We start from the raw sequence: 17,417 nt of genomic DNA on the forward strand, positions 1-17,417 counted from the left end.
TGTGTTACCTCCGGCTTGGTCGGGTGTCCCTACAGACACAACTGGCCGTGCCCGCGGGTGGGAAGCCCAATATGGGTATGTGTCCTGGTCGCTGCACTAGCGCCTCCTTGGTCGGTCGGGGCACCTGTTCAGTGGGGAGGGGGAACTGGGGGGAATAGCGTGATCCTCCCATGCGCTATGTCCCCCTGGTGAAACTCCTCAATGTCAGGTGAAAAGAAGCGGCTGGCAACTCCACATATATCGGAGGAGGCATGTGGTAGTCTGCAGCCCTCCCCGGATAGGCAAAGGGGGTGGGTGGAGCAGCGACCGGGACAGCTCGGAAGAGTGGGGTAATTGGCTAAGTATAATAGACCCTTTTAGAGCCTACGTAATGATTACGTCAGAGCATCAGCTGGAGGCAAAACAAAGCCGGAAGCGGTAACATTAAATATGAATCACGTCCTCAGGCAAGCGTACATCATCTAGCTAATGTTAGCGAACATGTCTTCATGCTGTGTTTTTTGGGTGCCAAAATTGAAGAAGTAATAAACTAAATTTGAAGTTTTATCGCATACCAGCTGCCACTCCCAGTCAAAAAGATATGTGGTTAAACGTGATAAGACGAAAGGATTGGACTTAGGAGATCATCAAAAATGTTCGTGTTTGTAGCGCACACTTCACATCAGGTAAGTAAGGTAACATTAAACTATACTTTTGTCTGTTGTAGGTAGGGATATTTGCCTCCAGCTAAGCTCCGCCTACAAAAAACTTCACTATGTTTACTAACAGGAAAAGGGTATTGGGGAGAAAACGGGGGGGGGGGCCCAAAAAAACACCAAAACCCACAATCATGCCGGCCTAACAGTCCTTATGTCCGAATTGTGGTTACGAACTATTTTCATCACCAAAATGAAATCATGGACGAGTCACCGAACTACAGGCACAGGGAGGGAAGGCATTGATCTGACATGACATGCAGGACTGTGCATTATGTCTGACTGTAAGGAAATGCATGGTGAGCTGCTGCTGTCAGCCCCAGCGACATGACCTTTACAGAGACGGGCCTGCCCTAAAAAAGGAAAGGTTGATGAAGTGCACTGACTAGTTGTTTTCATAATAAAGTTATGCGCGCTGTAGCCTACCAGAACACCACTCCTCTCACTGGGTTTCCTTCCATAGAGGGCCTGGACCATGTCACACCCCTCCCCAGTGTTTACACACACACACACACACACACACACACACACACACACACACACACACACACACACACACACACACACACACACACACACACACACACACACACACACTCTCACTCTCTCTCTCTCTCTCTCTCTCTCTCTCTCTCTCTCTCTCTTAATACACATATATATGTGCTTAACAACACTGCAACACATACCAAAAACCTGACAATGCACAATTTAATCCTCCCATTTCTCTAGCCATAATAAATAAAGAAGTCATAGTTTTGGCTACAGACAGTGGGGTTTGCATTTGTGGCTGCCGGATGGATCAGGGTGTGGATAGTTGATAATATCTGACCAGCGCCAGCATGGCGATAGAATCAGCTATGCCGAAGATAAGACAAGAAATCGGATGAATCATCATTCCAGATACTCACGTTCATAGCTCTGCAGCAAAGTGAGGCACACGTGAGGACTTCATACATGCAATGTGGCAATCTAGTGATATTTACATTTATATTTACACCTTTGGCAGAAGTGTTTTACCCAAAGTGACTAACATGAGAGTCGGCAGTTGGAAGGTTAAATTTGAGGCTTACCAACTGGCATTGCAGAGCGCTACACAGTAATCATATAATAATATTTCAGCATCTCTGATATATTCTCTGCACTGTTGCACTTTACAGTACATTACAGTAATTTAGCCGATGCGTTGATCCAAAGTGACTTACAATAAGTGCATTTAAAGTAGGAAATCAGGAGAACTACTAGTCATCAGAGGTCATAAGTGCATCTTCTCTCTAAACAAGCATCTAAGAGCAAAACCAGTGCTAAAGTAAAAGCGCAAGAAAGATTTTTTTTTTAAATGAGTGAATACAATAAGTGCCAAGAGCAAGTAACAGGGTAGTAGTTCTTGAAGAGGTGAGCTTTCAACCTGTGCCGAAAGATGGGCAGAAAAGGGCCATGACCGGGTTGATCGGCAGCAGGGGCCTCTGAGCGACGGGGCAACCAGGCGTCCCGAGACAGCAGAGCGAAGTGGCCGGGCGGGGGTGTAGGGCTTGACCATGGCTTGGGGATAGGAAGGAGCTGTTCCTTTCACTGCCCTGTAGGCTAGCACCAGAGTCTTAAACTGGATGCGAGCAGCTACTGGGAGCCAGTGTAGGGACATGAGAAGGGGAGTTGTGTGGGAGAACTTAGGACAGTTGAACACCAGACGAGCTGCAGCTTTCTGAACAAGCTCCGGGGGTGTGATGGCTGACGCTGGGGCGCCAGCAAGGAGGGAGTTGCCATAATCCAGCCGGGAGATGACCATAGCCTGGATGAGCACCTGTGCCATCTCATCGGTGAGAAATGGACGAATCCTCCTGATGTTATAGAGGAGAAATCTGCAGGAACGAGCAACCAATGCAACGTTTTCAGCAAACGACAGTTGGTCCTCCAGGATCACACCCAGACTCCTCGCAGTCTGAGTTGGCATCACCACGGTGTTGTCAATCGTGATGGCCAGGTCTCGGTGCGGGTAACCTTTCCCTGGGAGGAACATCAGCTCTGTCTTGTCCAGATTGAGCTTCAGGTGGTGTGTCGCCATCCACTCCGAGATGCCAGTCAAGCACACAGCAATGCGTGTCTCTACTTGTCCAAAGGAGTTGAATCAAGTGCAACTGGACTTGGTATATAGCCGTGAAAACGTTTCGCCTCTCATCCAAGAGGCTTCCTCAGTTCGTGCCTTCCTGACTAGACGAAAGCTAGTCTGACTGGCTGGTGATGAGACTCAGAATGTATCCTCTTTGGAGTCGTTATCGGAGCTATAGATGTCCATGGCTCTTTGTGTCCCGATGTTTACCAACGCCCGTCGCTAACAGAGCCATAGATATGAGTGGCTCTTTTGTGTACCGATGTTTGGCTGCGCCCGTTGTTATCGGAGCTATTGATATGCGTGGCTCTCCTGTGCTCCGATGTCCAGCCGCGCCCATCGCCATCATAGCTGTTGATTTACATTTGTTTAGCGGCGACGGCCGTTGGGGGTGTTAGTTTCGACTTCATTATTCAGTGGTCATGAGAGTCGTTGGAGCCGTTAGTGACCGACTGTTGTTCTTGGAGGCTAGGCTTCTTGAGTCTCCTGGGTAGAGATGAAAGGACGGCATTGTAAGTGGGAGATAGGTGGTGTCGCAGACCTCCTCCTCTGTTGAGGGATGGTTTTTCCAGTTTCGCATAGATGGCTTCCTTCACCCCTCTTTCAAACCATCTATCTTCTCTGTCCAAAATGTGTATGTTGCTGTCCTCGAAGGAGTGTCTCTTCTCCTTTAGGTGTAGATAGACTGCTGAGTCTTGTCCTGAGGAGTTTGGCCTTCTGTGTTGGGCCATCCGTTTGTGTAGTGGTTGTTTGGTTTCTCCTATGTATAGGTCAGTGCAATCCTCATTGCATTGTACAGCATACACCAGATTGCTTTTCCGGGTGTGTAGTACACGGTCTTCGGCAGAGGTGGAAAAACCTGGTCCAGAAAGTAAAAACCCTAACCATGTCTTTACTCCATCCATGTATTAAACCAGCTAATTTGGGAAACTAGTCAGTGCAATCTGATGGTTTAGTACATGGGTGGAGCAAAGACACAGTTAGGGTTTTTACTTTCTGGACCGGGTTTTTCCACCTCTGGTCTTTGGGATGAACCAGTCTTTGTTGGAGTGTGTTGCTGGGTTTGAAGTATACCGGGATGCGGTGTTTGTTGAAAATTCTCCTGAGTTTCTCGGAAGACCCCAGAAACATACGGGATGACTGTGCTATTCCTTCTGTTCCTTTTCTCCTCGTCGCTCACCTGGTTGGTCTTTTTGGAATGTGTTGCAGTTTTCACAAAGGTCCAACTGGGGTAGCCGCAGGTTTTTAAAGCTCCCCTCAGGTGTTTGTATTTTTCCCGTTGGGCCTGAGTGCTGCTGGGCACATTGTCAGCTCTGTGTTGCAAAATTCTGATGACGCTCAGTTTGTGTTCCAGAGGGTGGTGTGAGTCGAAAAGTAGATATTGGTCTGTGTGCGTAAGTTTCCTGTAAACCCCAATGTGGAGGCTCCTGTCTTCCCCAATGTGGACGTCACAGTCCAAGAAGGGCAAACTGTTGTTCTTTTCGTCTTCCCTTGTGAACTTAATGTTCTTGTCTACAAGAAGTTCACAAGGGAAGATGTAAAGAAACTGGAAAAACCATCCCTCAACAGAGGAGGAGGTCTGCGACACTACCTATCTCCCACTTACAATGCCGTACTTTCATCTCTACCCAGGAGACTCAAGAAGCCTAGCCTCCAAGAACAACAGTCGGTCGCTAACGGCTCCAACGACTCTCATGACCACTGAATAATGAAGTCGAAACTACGACCCCCAACGACCGTCGCTGCTAAACAAATGCAAATCAACAGCTCCGATGGTGACGGGCGCAACTGGACATCGGAGCACAGGAGAGCCACGCATATCAATAGCTCCGATAACGATGGGCTCGGCCAAACATCGGTACACAAAAGAGCCACTCATATCTATGGCTCTGTTAGCGACGGGCGTTGGTAAACATCGGGACACAAAGAGCCATGGACATCTATAGCTCTGATAACGACTCCAAAGAGGATAAATTCTGAGTCTCATCACCAGCCAGTCAGACTAGCTTCGTCTAGTCAGGAAGGCACGAACTGAGGAAGCCTCTTGGATGAAAGGCAAAACGTTTTCACGGATATATACCAAGTCCAGTCGCACTTGATTCAACTCCTTTGGATAAGCATGACCTGGATGAATGGGAACATTCACAGACACGTCTCTACTTGTGTGTCAGAGGGAGGAAAGGACAAGATCAGCTGGGTGTCATCGGCATAACAATGGTAAGAGAAGTCATGCGAGTGAATAACAGAACCCAGGGATGTCGTGTAATGGAAGAACAAGAGAGGACCCAGAACCAAACCTTATGGAACGCCTGTAGTCACCTCTTATTTCACCCGTGTACTTCCTTTTGCATATATCCGAAGATTGTTGTGTTGTAGTGTTGTTATTCTTGCTTTTTTTGGCTTTCCCCCCCCTCTTTGTCTCCCTAATTGTACTTGGCCAATTACCATATATTACAAGCCATCCCAATTGCTGCTCCACCCCCTCTGCCGATCTGGGGAGGGCTGCAGACTACCACATGCCTCCTCTGATACAGTCACCAGCCGCTTCTTTTCATCTGACAGTGAGGAGTTTCGCCAGAGAGACAGCGCATGGGAGGGTTACGCTATTCCCCCTAGTTCCCCCTCCCCCCATATACACACCTGGCTTCCCACCTGCAGACACGGGCAATTGTGTCTGTAGGGACGCCCGACCAAGCCGGAGGTAACGCGGGGATTCGAACCTACGATCCCTATGTTGGTAGGCAACGGAATAGACTGCTACACTACCCGGATGCCCTAGTGCTGTTATTCTATGTTAAGTACGCTGAAAGAGCCACAAAACTGGAGTCAAATTCCATGTATGTGCAAACCTACATGGACAATATACATGATTCGGATAATAGTTAGAGTTATGTCACACTGTAGTATGGTGGCCCAGTGGTTAGCAATGTTGCCTTACAGCAAGAATGTCCTGGGTTCGAACCCCAGGCCGTCCCAGGTCCTTTCTGTGTGGAGTTTGCATGTTCTCCCCATGTCTGTGTGGGTTTCCTCTGGGTGCTCTGGTTTCCTCCCACCATCAAAAAAAGACATGCATGTTAGGGTTAATACTCCTGTCTGTGCCTCTGAGCAAAGCAATGGAAAGAAGAACTGGAGTTGATCCCCAGGCGCTGCAGCTGCCCACTGCTTCTATACAATAGGGTGGACTAAATGCAGAGGATATATTTCGCTGTATGCTTGCTTACATCAAATAAAGTCTTTCTTTCTTTCATTACCGGGTTATGTTGCTATACTGTGTATCTAATGTAAGTGTGGGACGGGTGAGTGTGCACGTGTAAAGTGTGTGTGTGATATACACCACGGAGATAAAGTAATAGTACGCTAAAGGACTGTTGTGCATTTAAAATCCACTCCCATATTTATATATATACACTACCGTTCAAAAGTTTGGGATCACCCAAACAATTTCGTGTTTTCCATGAAAAGTCACACTTATTTACCACCATATGTTGTGAAATGAATAGAAAATAGAGTCAAGACATTGACAAGGTTAGAAATAATGATTTGTATTTGAAATAAGATTTTTTTTACATCAAACTTTGCTTTCGTCAAAGAATCCTCCATTTGCAGCAATTACAGCATTGCAGACCTTTGGCATTCTAGCTGTTAATTTGTTGAGGTAATCTGGAGAAATTGCACCCCACGCTTCCAGAAGCAGCTCCCACAAGTTGGATTGGTTGGATGGGCACTTCTTTGAGCAGATTGAGTTTCTGGAGCATCACATTTGTGGGGTCAATTAAACGCTCAAAATGGCCAGAAAAAGAGAATTTTCATCTGAAACTCGACAGTCTATTCTTGTTCTTAGAAATGAAGGCTATTCCATGCGAGAAATTGCTAAGAAATTGAAGATTTCCTACACCGGTGTGTACTACTCCCTTCAGAGGACAGCACAAACAGGCTCTAACAGGTACTATTTAATGAAGATGCCAGTTGGGGACCTGTGAGGCGTCTGTTTCTCAAACTAGAGACTCTAATGTACTTATCTTCTTGCTCAGTTGTGCAACGCGGCCTCCCACTTCTACTCTGGTTAGAGCCTGTTTGTGCTGTCCTCTGAAGGGAGTAGTACACACCGGTGTAGGAAATCTTCAATTTCTTAGCAATTTCTCGCATGGAATAGCCTTCATTTCTAAGAACAAGAATAGACTGTCGAGTTTCAGATGAAAGTTCTCTTTTTCTGGCCATTTTGAGCGTTTAATTGACCCCACAAATGTGATGCTCCAGAAACTCAATCTGCTCAAAGAAGTGCCCATCCAACCAATCCAACTTGTGGGAGCTGCTTCTGGAAGCGTGGGGTGCAATTTCTCCAGATTACCTCAACAAATTAACAGCTAGAATGCCAAAGGTCTGCAATGCTGTAATTGCTGCAAATGGAGGATTCTTTGACGAAAGCAAAGTTTGATGTAAAAAAAATCTTATTTCAAATACAAATCATTATTTCTAACCTTGTCAATGTCTTGACTCTATTTTCTATTCATTTCAAAACATATGGTGGTGAATAAGTGTGACTTTTCATGGAAAACACAAAATTGTTTGGGTGATCCCAAACTTTTGAACGGTAGTGTATATATTTTTTTTTTTTGGAGAAAGTTGGAACAGACAGAAAACTGTACTCGTACGCAACGCAATCTTCCTATGAAAGTTAAGAGGAGAAAAAAAAATCTCATCTCTTTCTGCAAAAAACATTTTTATCTGCATTTGCTTAGGGGGAACGTGGGAATAACATACATTCTGGATGTAAAACAAACAAAAAAAAAATTAAAGCTGAAGGAAGATGGGAGACAGACAAGCAAAATCCCCATAAGGTCCTGACCTTCTGAGATAACACGTCTCTGGGGTCAGTCCTTGCCAAGCTGTTTCTTACCTTTCTGGCTATCGCTCACATATTTCACAACAATCAACCTAACAGAAATGGTACCTTTACGATGAGGTCAACATTATGAACAAGGCCATGACCCCTTCAGCTGACAGAAAAGGTAAACTAGTCCATGACCCCTCCAGCTGACAGAAGAGGCACCAGAGTTACTCTCCTCAAATTCTCTCATACTCCCAGGAAAGAGGAAAACTCAACTATGCACACCATCTTTTCTGCAGTTGCTTCCATTGATTTCTTCTTTTCTAGTAAAAAAGAATAAAAAATAGAATAAGCCAAGTATGGCTTAGTTTTTGGCTGCAGGAATAGTAAGAGAGCAGATGAGCAAATAATCCCTATCCTCCAAGCTGCCTTTTGTCTTTTGCATATGCACGACTGACAATAGTAGCAAACTGAATTTGGGGAAATATGTGCAAAGTGCTAAATGACACCTTTGGGTAAATCCAGATACCGTCTGGGCTTAAGATCAGTCATTGGTTTTGCAAGAGAACAGCCAGAACATTTGAGAATAAATGAGAATTGAGAATACTTCCATTGCTGCAATAGAAGTATTTGTACACCGTCCTGGACGAGAAGCTTAATTTTGATACCGATACAGATGCAATATGTAAATGGGCAACTCAACGGTTGTTGCCTTTACGCATGCTCAACGGTTGTTCTTTTTAAGAAAGTTGCAAATGTGGACATGACACTGATGAAAATGTTTTTTCTTCTTTTATTGAGTCTGTCCTTTCCTTTTTCTATGATTTGCTGGTTTGGAAGTCTGGAAAAAAATGTCCAGTTGTGCCGTTAAGCTCACTGGTGCTACTCTTACTGACCTTCACCAGCTGCATGAAGTGAGGGTCATCCCAAAGGCACAGACTGTTGCAGCATCCTTTACATGTTGACTTCCAGATGCTTCCGTCAGGACGGAGGTTTAGTCTCCCCAAAGGTAGCACTAATAGATACAGAGGTTGTCCTTTGTTACATCTGCTATTGGTTTTCTAAACAAACTATAGCCCCGGATGTCATTGCATCCCTTTATTTTTCCCATGATTCATAGCGACAGTGTGGGAGATATGGATCTCGTGCTGTGTTTGTGTATGATGTGCTGTATGTATTTGTGTTGGACTACTGTCTGTAAAGCAAATTGCCCCTCGGGGACATTAACGTTTCCCTCTACTCTGAGAGAGAAAGACTGTGATTAATGGTATGCATTGAGATTTATTATAGAGAAATGGTTGAAAATCAGTTTTTCTGTTATGCTGTTGAGAGGGTGATTAACAGTATTTTCTTTACACCGTGTCTTTCATCGATAAATCTTACATCCCTTTGCACGTCCCAACCTTTAAAGCTGGTCCAAACTGTTTTGAGTGTTGCAGTGTTTCCACCGTGTGGCCATGAAGGAGACGTGCAAGCGACTCTTTTTCTACGAGTCAGTATCTCAACATCAACCTCAGCACTTCACAGCTATTCAAGTGGACATTAATCTGAGAAACATCTGGTGGAATTTATGTAAAGCGCTGCAGCAAGTCTAATATGAACGTCGAGCATCTTGTGGTTACTGCTGCTCTGCAACAGAACAAGACCAGCATGCCTTGCTGGTTTGATGGTTTTACTTGGAGGGGATGACTGTGTCTAACTTGCAAACACGCCGCACACATGTTCTCATAAGTAGAATCTTAACAGGTTGTCCCATTTTATGTAATTGTAGCCAGTGATGACTTTTTTCCTTCATATATATCTGCATATATACTGCTTAATTATTGACTTGATTACTGACTATTGCCAACAGTTCTCTTCTCTCACATCTTTACTCTCTCTGGATGTTGTGTTCTCCTTTCTCTTTTTCTGTGTGTGAATGCTGTGATGTGACTCCCCCTTGTGTGCACGCGCAGTCTGTCCTCCCAGGTCTCCATGGTGATGGTGGTCGCCAGCTGGACACTACTTGGCATCCCCCTCATCACATTTTTTTTATCCTCTCATCTCATCTCATCATCATCAGCCACTTCTCCGGGGTCAGGTCACGGGTTGCAGTGGCAGCAAGCTAGGTAGGGCACTCCAGAAATCCCTCTCCCCAGCAACGCCCTCCAGCTCCTCCTGGGGATCCCAAGGCGTTCCGAGGCCAGATTGGACACGTAGTCCCTCCAGCGAGTTGTGGGTCTACCTCGGGGTCTCCTCCCAGTAGGACATGCCCAGAAAACCTCCAAAGGAAGGTGCCCAGGAGGCATTCTAATCAGATGCCCGAACCACCTCAACTGGCTCAACTATATACTTGCATATATACTGCTTATATTTTGACTTGTTTATTGACTATTGCAAACTGTTCTCTCTCTTCTCTCACGTCTTTTCTCTCTCTGAATGTCTTCTCCTTTCCCCTGTGTATGAATGGTGTGATGCGAGTCTCCCTTGTGTTCACGTGCAGTTCGCCCTCCTCCCAGGCCTCAATGGTGATTGCCACCTGGACAAATCGGAGGTAACACAGGGATTTGAACCTGCGACCCCCGTGTTTGTCGGCAACGGAATAGACGGCCACGCCACCTGCATGCCCCATTATCCTGTTTTAATGTTATATGCTTCTGTCACCAAGATGTGTGACCAATTCTTTTTGGTTACACTTTATTTTAGTGGGTCGGAAATTACCTAGTAATAAGGTGGTAATTATCACGTAATTTCTTAGAAATAAGGTTGAAATTACCTTGTAATTTGGGTTAGCTGTAAATTTATCTGTAAAAACTACCACCTTATTACTAGGAAATTACAAGGTAATTTCAACCTTATTTCTAAGAAATTACGTGATAATTACCACCTTATTACCATTTCTGACCTCCTAAAATAAAGTGCCACCGTCTTCTTTTTTTTGGTCTACATGGTGACGGTGGTCGGGTGGCTCAGTTCCTGAGCTGTTCCGGTAGCGTCTGGATACTGCTTGGCACCCTCTTCGTCATATTCTTCTTACGTCTTATAATTTCATTACAATTCCGTTATCTTCATTCGGTGCTGTATTCTGTAAACTGTGTTTTATTCTGTACACACATCTATTGCATGTTGTCCGTCTTGGGAGAGAGATCCTACCTTTGTTGCGCTCCCCGAGGTTTCTTCCTATTTTTTCTCCCTGTTAAAGGTTTTTTTTAGGGAGTTGTTCCTTATCCGATGCGAGGGTCCAAGGACAGGATGTTGTGTTGAGGCAAATTTGTCATTTGTGATGTTGGGCTATACAAATAAAATTGACTTGACTTAACGTGCTGTAGCCGTGACTAAGTCTTCATCCAACAGGTTGGATGGACCAAAAACAAAAATTGCATTTTTTTCTAAAACAGCATAGAAAGCATAAAGTATGACAAAATAGGCAAGGAATAGTGGGTCATATTTTTTTTAACAACAAAATGATATTTCACATGTTAAACAAGTAAATACGGTGGACGGTGTTATGTTATAGATGTCTCACTCTGTTCCAATGATGTGTTATCTCATTTTCACCAATAGTGGACAGCAAAGAACTGAGAATCATTTAATATACAACAGGAAATTGTCTTATAGGTCTTAAAAATACTCTGCGCATCTCAACTGTACAAGAACCGTCTCCTTATGTAGTGTCAAAATTAGACAATTCCTGAAAAAGTAATAAAACAATTGCATATATATATATATATATATATATATATATATATATATATATATATATATATATATATATATATACATACACACACACACACACACACGACTGTGTGTTTTCACAATTTTAAGAGTAAATTACTAAGGCAAACAAGTTTCACAGATTGATTCTTTTGCAAAGTGAGAATATTTAAATCCTGCTAACATAATGTAAAATATTTGGACTAACATATACAATATGTCATGCATTGTAAAATATTTTTAAAAAAGTGTGCTACATTGCAGACTGACAGTATTTAGATTTAACACATTAGCAAAGATTTGATAAATAATACAAATATTTATACAAATAAGCTTCTTTTTTTATTTGAAGAAAAACGAGAATAAACCTCTATTGATTACCCCTGTGCTCCACATGTTTAGCCATGTGGACATGCAGACCATTTTCAGTTTGTTAGTTCATTTTTGTGTGCGTGTGCTTGTGCTTTTGCATGTGTGTGTGTGTGTGTGTGTGTGTGTGTGTGTGTGTGTGTGTGTGTGTGTGTCCCCTCATCTAAAACTTGGCTTCTTTGAGGACTGTAGGCGCAGTTATGCTGCCATCCTGATAATCTGAAGGTTTCTGTCAATCAAAACAAGCTCATTAATTCAACAGTGTAAAAAGTGCGTTAGCTTTTGACAAATGTATACGTATATGATTTCTAATAATGTGAATGCTCAAACACTACGTCTCATTAAACAAAACAACTCTACAGCTTAACATGCCGCAGGTTCCTGAGCATCGCAAGGTCACTACTTCTTGTTGGCCAGCTAATGCTACACGTACAGTCAAGCATACACCGATCAACCAAAACATTAAAACCACCTTGCCTAATATTGTGTAGGTCCCCCTCGTGCCGCAAAAACAGCTCCGACCCGTTGAGGCATGGACTCCACAAGACCTCTGAAGATGTCTTCTGGTGTCTGGCACCAAGACGTTAGCAGCACATCCTTTAAGTCCTGTAAGTTGTGAGGTGGGGCCTCCATGGATCGGACTTGTTTTTCCAGCACATCCCACAGATGCTCCATCGGATTGAGATCTGGGGAATTTGGAGGCCAAGGCAACTTCTTGATCTCTTTGTCATTTTCCTCAAACCATTCCTGAACAACTTTTGCGGTGTGGCAGGGCGCATTATCCTGCTGAAAGTGGCCACTGCCATCAGGGAATACCATTGCCTTGAAGGGGTGTACCTGGTCCACAATGATGTTTAGCTAGGTGGTACGTGTCAAATAACGTCCACATGAATACCAGGACCCAAGGTTTCCCAGCAGAACATTGCCCAGAGCATCACACTGCCTCCACCGGCTTGCTTTCTTCCCATAGCGCACCCTGGTGCCATCTCTTCCTCAGGTAAACGATGCATATGTGCCTGGCCGCTAATATGATCAAAAAGAAAACGTGTTTTATCAGACCAAGCCACCTTCTTCCACTGCTCCATGGTCCAGTTCTGATGCTCAAGTGCCCATTGTAGGGGCTTTCGGCAGTGCACAGGAATCATTATGGGCACTCTGACTGGTCTGTGGCTACGCAGCCCCATACACAGCAAGCTGTGATGCACTGTGTTCTGACACCGGTCTGTCATAGCCAGCATTAAGTTTTTCAACAATTTGAGCTACAGTAGCTCTTCCGTGGGATCAGACAAGACAGGCTAGCCTTCACTCCCTACGCGCATCATTGTCTTGGGTGCCCATGACCCTGCCACTGGTTGTCCTTCCTTGGACCACTTTTGGTAGGTACTGACCACTGCAATTTGGCCCTTGTCAAACTCACTCAGATCCTTACACTTCCCCATTTTTCCTGCTTCCAACCCATCAACTTGGAAGAACTGACTGTTCACCTGCTGCTCAATATATCCCGACCCTTGACAGGCGCCACTGTAACGAGAAAATCAATGTTTTTCACTTACCTGTCAATTGTTTTAATGTTTTGGCTGATCAGTGTATATGCATTTCACAAATCTTTACACCAGATATGTTCAGATTGGTTGAATAGATATGGAAGACAGTCCCAGTTGAAATCAAGTGGGACTATATTCCATATCTATTCCATAAGAAACCAAGTCTATGTGACCGTCCATGTGCATTCAAAACACAAGTCCCACCTCAAGTTTACAAAAAAGACAAATGACAAGAGTAGAATTTGAAGGTTGTGATCATAACTAATAACCCTGTTTCATTCCCAAACTGACAAGAGACAGGACAAACAAGGACTCACATGATCTATGGAAATGATGGTCCTGTATATCCAGCTTGAGTGAGGTAATACAATAAACATATCGTTCAATGGAGGGCACATGCACTCAGCCTTTTATCATTTCTGGATTTGAAAAGGTTGTGAGCATATGCCTTCTCTGACCGTTGTTCACATAGCATTAGCTGGCAGACAGGAAGATATTTACTACAGAGATGATGAAGTCCAATGGCAGAGTAAACGTGAATAAGATTAGAAAATCCCTCTCTGCATGATACATCAGAACAGTATGCTCTTCCTTCATGACTAATCGTGTAAGTAAGGTGGCGCTAGCAAAAAAATAAAATAAAATCAAAAACTGAAGTGTGGACGTCAGAAAATTGTAGAAAAAAACAAAACAGCTTATAAAATTGATTGCTGGACGTGAAGCTGACACAGATAAGCACATCAGAGATAATAAAAGGACATCGATATGTAGATGCACAACAGTGGACGTCAATGTCAGTAAAATTAAGTTTCAAATATTATCATTAGTGTAATACATATGCCTAGCACCTCTTCAAAATGTAGACTGCAAATGGACATTTGCTGTCAGTACGTCCCATTGTAGGTAAAACTTGATAACATTTAGACCGTTTTGAAATAGCACAAGTTATAACTGAGGTATCTGATGGAAAGAAAAAAATGTTAACTTATGACTGTTGAGTAAAATGTTAATATGTACACAAAAGATAAAAAAAAGAAGGGAGATTGAGGCTCAAGAGTGAACAATTAATTGAAATGCAGCAGGTGGTACAGTTGGTGAGGGTGGTGCTGTGCTGATCATCAAGACAAGCGTGTGGTGATTTCAGGTGCTCTTCAGCAGTGCTCCTACCTTTGCCCATCAATGAGCTAAGATTTAGGGATTTTTTTTTCCAAGGAGCAAGCTTTATTGATCAACTTTGAGGAGAAGGAGTCTGCGGCCGGGTGATTAGGGCCGTGGCTCCATAGTCCTGTTCCGGCATCTGCCCCTCCGCCTAAAACAACAGCTCTGGATCACTACCGGTTTGGGGTTAGAAATCACCTGAGCCTCTCGTGTGTACTGAAGTTGCCTTTGGAAAGGCAGATCTATGGAGCAATTCTGTAATTCCCCAGTTGAATCGCTGCTTTAGCTGCTCTTTCTGGTTGAAGTTGTTGTTTGAGATGCTAAATGCTGCACATGCAAAGCGTTTTTTTTAACAACCCGGGTCTTATTTTTGTAGTGTTTGCCATAGTGCATATCGGTTAGGGTGCAATTTTACTCAACGGCTTCACTGTGAAGCTCTTGGACATGACAAGTTGACAAGACAAAGCTTAACAACAGCGACTTATGGTGCCATGGAATATGAGCCTTAAAGGGAAATTTCCCAGATGGATTTTTGTATGTGCAATCAGTATTGATGAGTAATGCAGTCGATAGAAAAAATAAAGTCCTCACTGTGTATGATACTGAAAGAGAAATCGGTGTTCTCCTGCTCGTCTTTCCCACAGTGCCTACACGTACCAGAGTGCATTGCGCGTAAGCCTCTGTATCATCGTCCATAAAATCTATGATCTATGCATTAGCTTTGTGTGACGTCATTTCCACCATGAGAAATGTGGTTTAGCTGAGAGAACAAGGATTTTTTTTTTTGGATTTCCCCACCCTTTTTCTCCCTAGTTGTACCCGTCCAATTACCCCACTCTTCCAAGCTGTCCCGGTTGCTGCTCCACCCCCTCTGCTGATCCGGAGAGGGCTGCAGACTACCACATGCCTCCTCTGATACATGTGGAGTCGCCAGCCGCTTCTTTTCACCTGACAGTGAGGAGTTTCGCCAGGGGGATGTAGTGCGTGGGAGGATCACACTATTCCCCCCAGTTCCCCCTCCTCCCTGAACAGGCGCCCCGACTGACCAGAGGAGGCGCTAGTCCAACGACCAGGACACATACCCACATCTGCCTTCCCGCACGCAGACACAGCCAATTGTATCTGTAGGGACGCCTGACCAAACCAGAGGCAACACAGGGTTTTGAACCGGCGAGCCCTGTGTTGGCAGGCAACGGAATAGACTGCCACACTACCCGGAGGCCGAGGATGTGTTTTTGAACAGTGTGTTTAGAGTATATTATGATGCATTCATGTTCCTGACTGTGAAAATTCACGTGAACACTCCCTCAAGTTGGAACAACAACTCGGAAATTTGACGAAAATTTTGGTACATGACTTGTGAAGTCATATATGCAGAAACATGATGGATGAAAGTAAATGTTTAGTTGATGGCAAGAAACTTTTTATTGATTCACGTATTGCATATCAATTTTTTGCTCACATGTAATTTGTAAGGCAAGTCATATGGTATTAGGTTGTAACCATTAGTTGCTGACAACGAAGAGTGACCTAGATTAGTTAGAGAAGTTATTTATTAGCATTAACTCTGCAGGTAAAACAATATTTAAGCAGTATTAGGGAATGTGCTGGTGCAGCAACAAATCTGAGCATTAAAATGCAACATCTTCTTTGTAGCGTACATGTTGTTGCCACATTACGACTTAAAAGCTCAAGAACACACTGAAGTCGGAAGAACGACTTCCCAACTCGGGAAATGAGACCATCCGAGGCGCATGTGAATGCACTATTAAGAGTATTAGAACCCCTGCTAGGCTGTAGTTTTTCTGGCCACCGAATGACGTCATGATATATCACTTGGTGACCACAAAGAAACTGTGCTATCCCTGTTGTAGATAGACATAGATAAGGTTGAAAATCAGTGATTTTTTTTTCCTCTAAAACTATCTTTTTTAATGTCTTTAGGCATGCTCAATAATCCGGGTAAGAAAATCAAAGAAAGTTGAATCAGTTCATCTGGATACAACATTTATTGACAGATACCTTTCATCACTCATCTAAGTGACCTCTTCAGTCTAAACGGACTGCAGGTATCGCCACCCTTATAAACTCTCTCTGGCTCTCATCATCCACTGGAGCACAAAGTAGGACACGTCAGGACGCTGACAACGCCCCCACCGACAAAGTGGCCGGGGAAGGGGAGAAATCCCACATTAAACAGGCCCTGGTTAAGTGTGGTTATCCTAAATGGGTGTATGTCAAAGCCAGGAAGATGCCCAAACAGTGCACTGGCTAACTGAAGAGAGAAGAAGGACAATGGCTGTCTAAGCGTAAACCAGTGGTGATTCCATATGTGGCGGGAGTGGCGGAACAGTTGAGACATGTATTTTCCAAACACCATGTCTCAGTTGTTTTCAAACCCCAAAAAAGCTGCGCCAGAAGTTGGTCCAGCCCAAGGATCATGTCCCCCGGCACAAACAGAGCAATATAGTGTATGCTGTTAAGTGCCAGGAGGATTGCCATGACTTATACATCGGGGAAACCAAACAGACGCTGGTTAAGATGGACAACACAGAAGAGCTAACACGTCAGGCCAGGACTCCACAGTCTACACCCATCTACAGGCCAGTGGCCACTCTTTCAAGGATGAGGATGTGCACATCCTTGATAGGGAGGAACAGGGAGTCAAAAAGGCCATCTATGTGAAGAGGGAATGACCATCCCAAAATACTGTGATTATAACTATACCCCAGTCCTCTGTGAATAGTACACACGGACATTGATTGTTGTGAAGCGTCTAGTGTGTTGGTGTAGTGTTCTGTGCCTGTCACATCTCACTCTCAACCTTCACCGCTGGCTAGCAGAAATGCGAACAGGAGAGCTGAGCACGTAAGTCTCTCCCTGCCAGTACATAGCCTCTCCAACAGCAAGCCCTATGTAGTGCCTCCTCGTGGCGACACACGGTAACTGGGTACACATTGGACCCTGGCTGAACTACAAGGGACTCGGAGGAGGTTTGGCCCCTAGATGTGCGGTACGCAGGC

The 17,417-nt window shown here is 44.3% G+C and overlaps 1 protein-coding gene across 1 annotated transcript in view; it reads right to left on the minus strand.

Moving 5' to 3' along the window:
- Positions 1–14,358: 14,358 nt before the first annotated feature.
- The window catches only part of flvcr2b (FLVCR heme transporter 2b), a 32,598-nt gene continuing 29,539 nt past the window's right edge, over positions 14,359–17,417 (minus strand). Inside the window, exon 10 of the mRNA XM_056294560.1 lies at positions 14,359–14,545. Coding sequence (XP_056150535.1) covers positions 14,465–14,545 — 81 coding nt within the window. The 3' untranslated portion in view covers positions 14,359–14,464. The remainder of the gene's footprint in view (positions 14,546–17,417) is intronic.

Source organism: Lampris incognitus, chromosome 15, assembly GCF_029633865.1.
Source record: "Lampris incognitus isolate fLamInc1 chromosome 15, fLamInc1.hap2, whole genome shotgun sequence".
In the NCBI taxonomy this organism is placed as follows: Eukaryota; Metazoa; Chordata; class Actinopteri; order Lampriformes; family Lampridae; genus Lampris; species Lampris incognitus.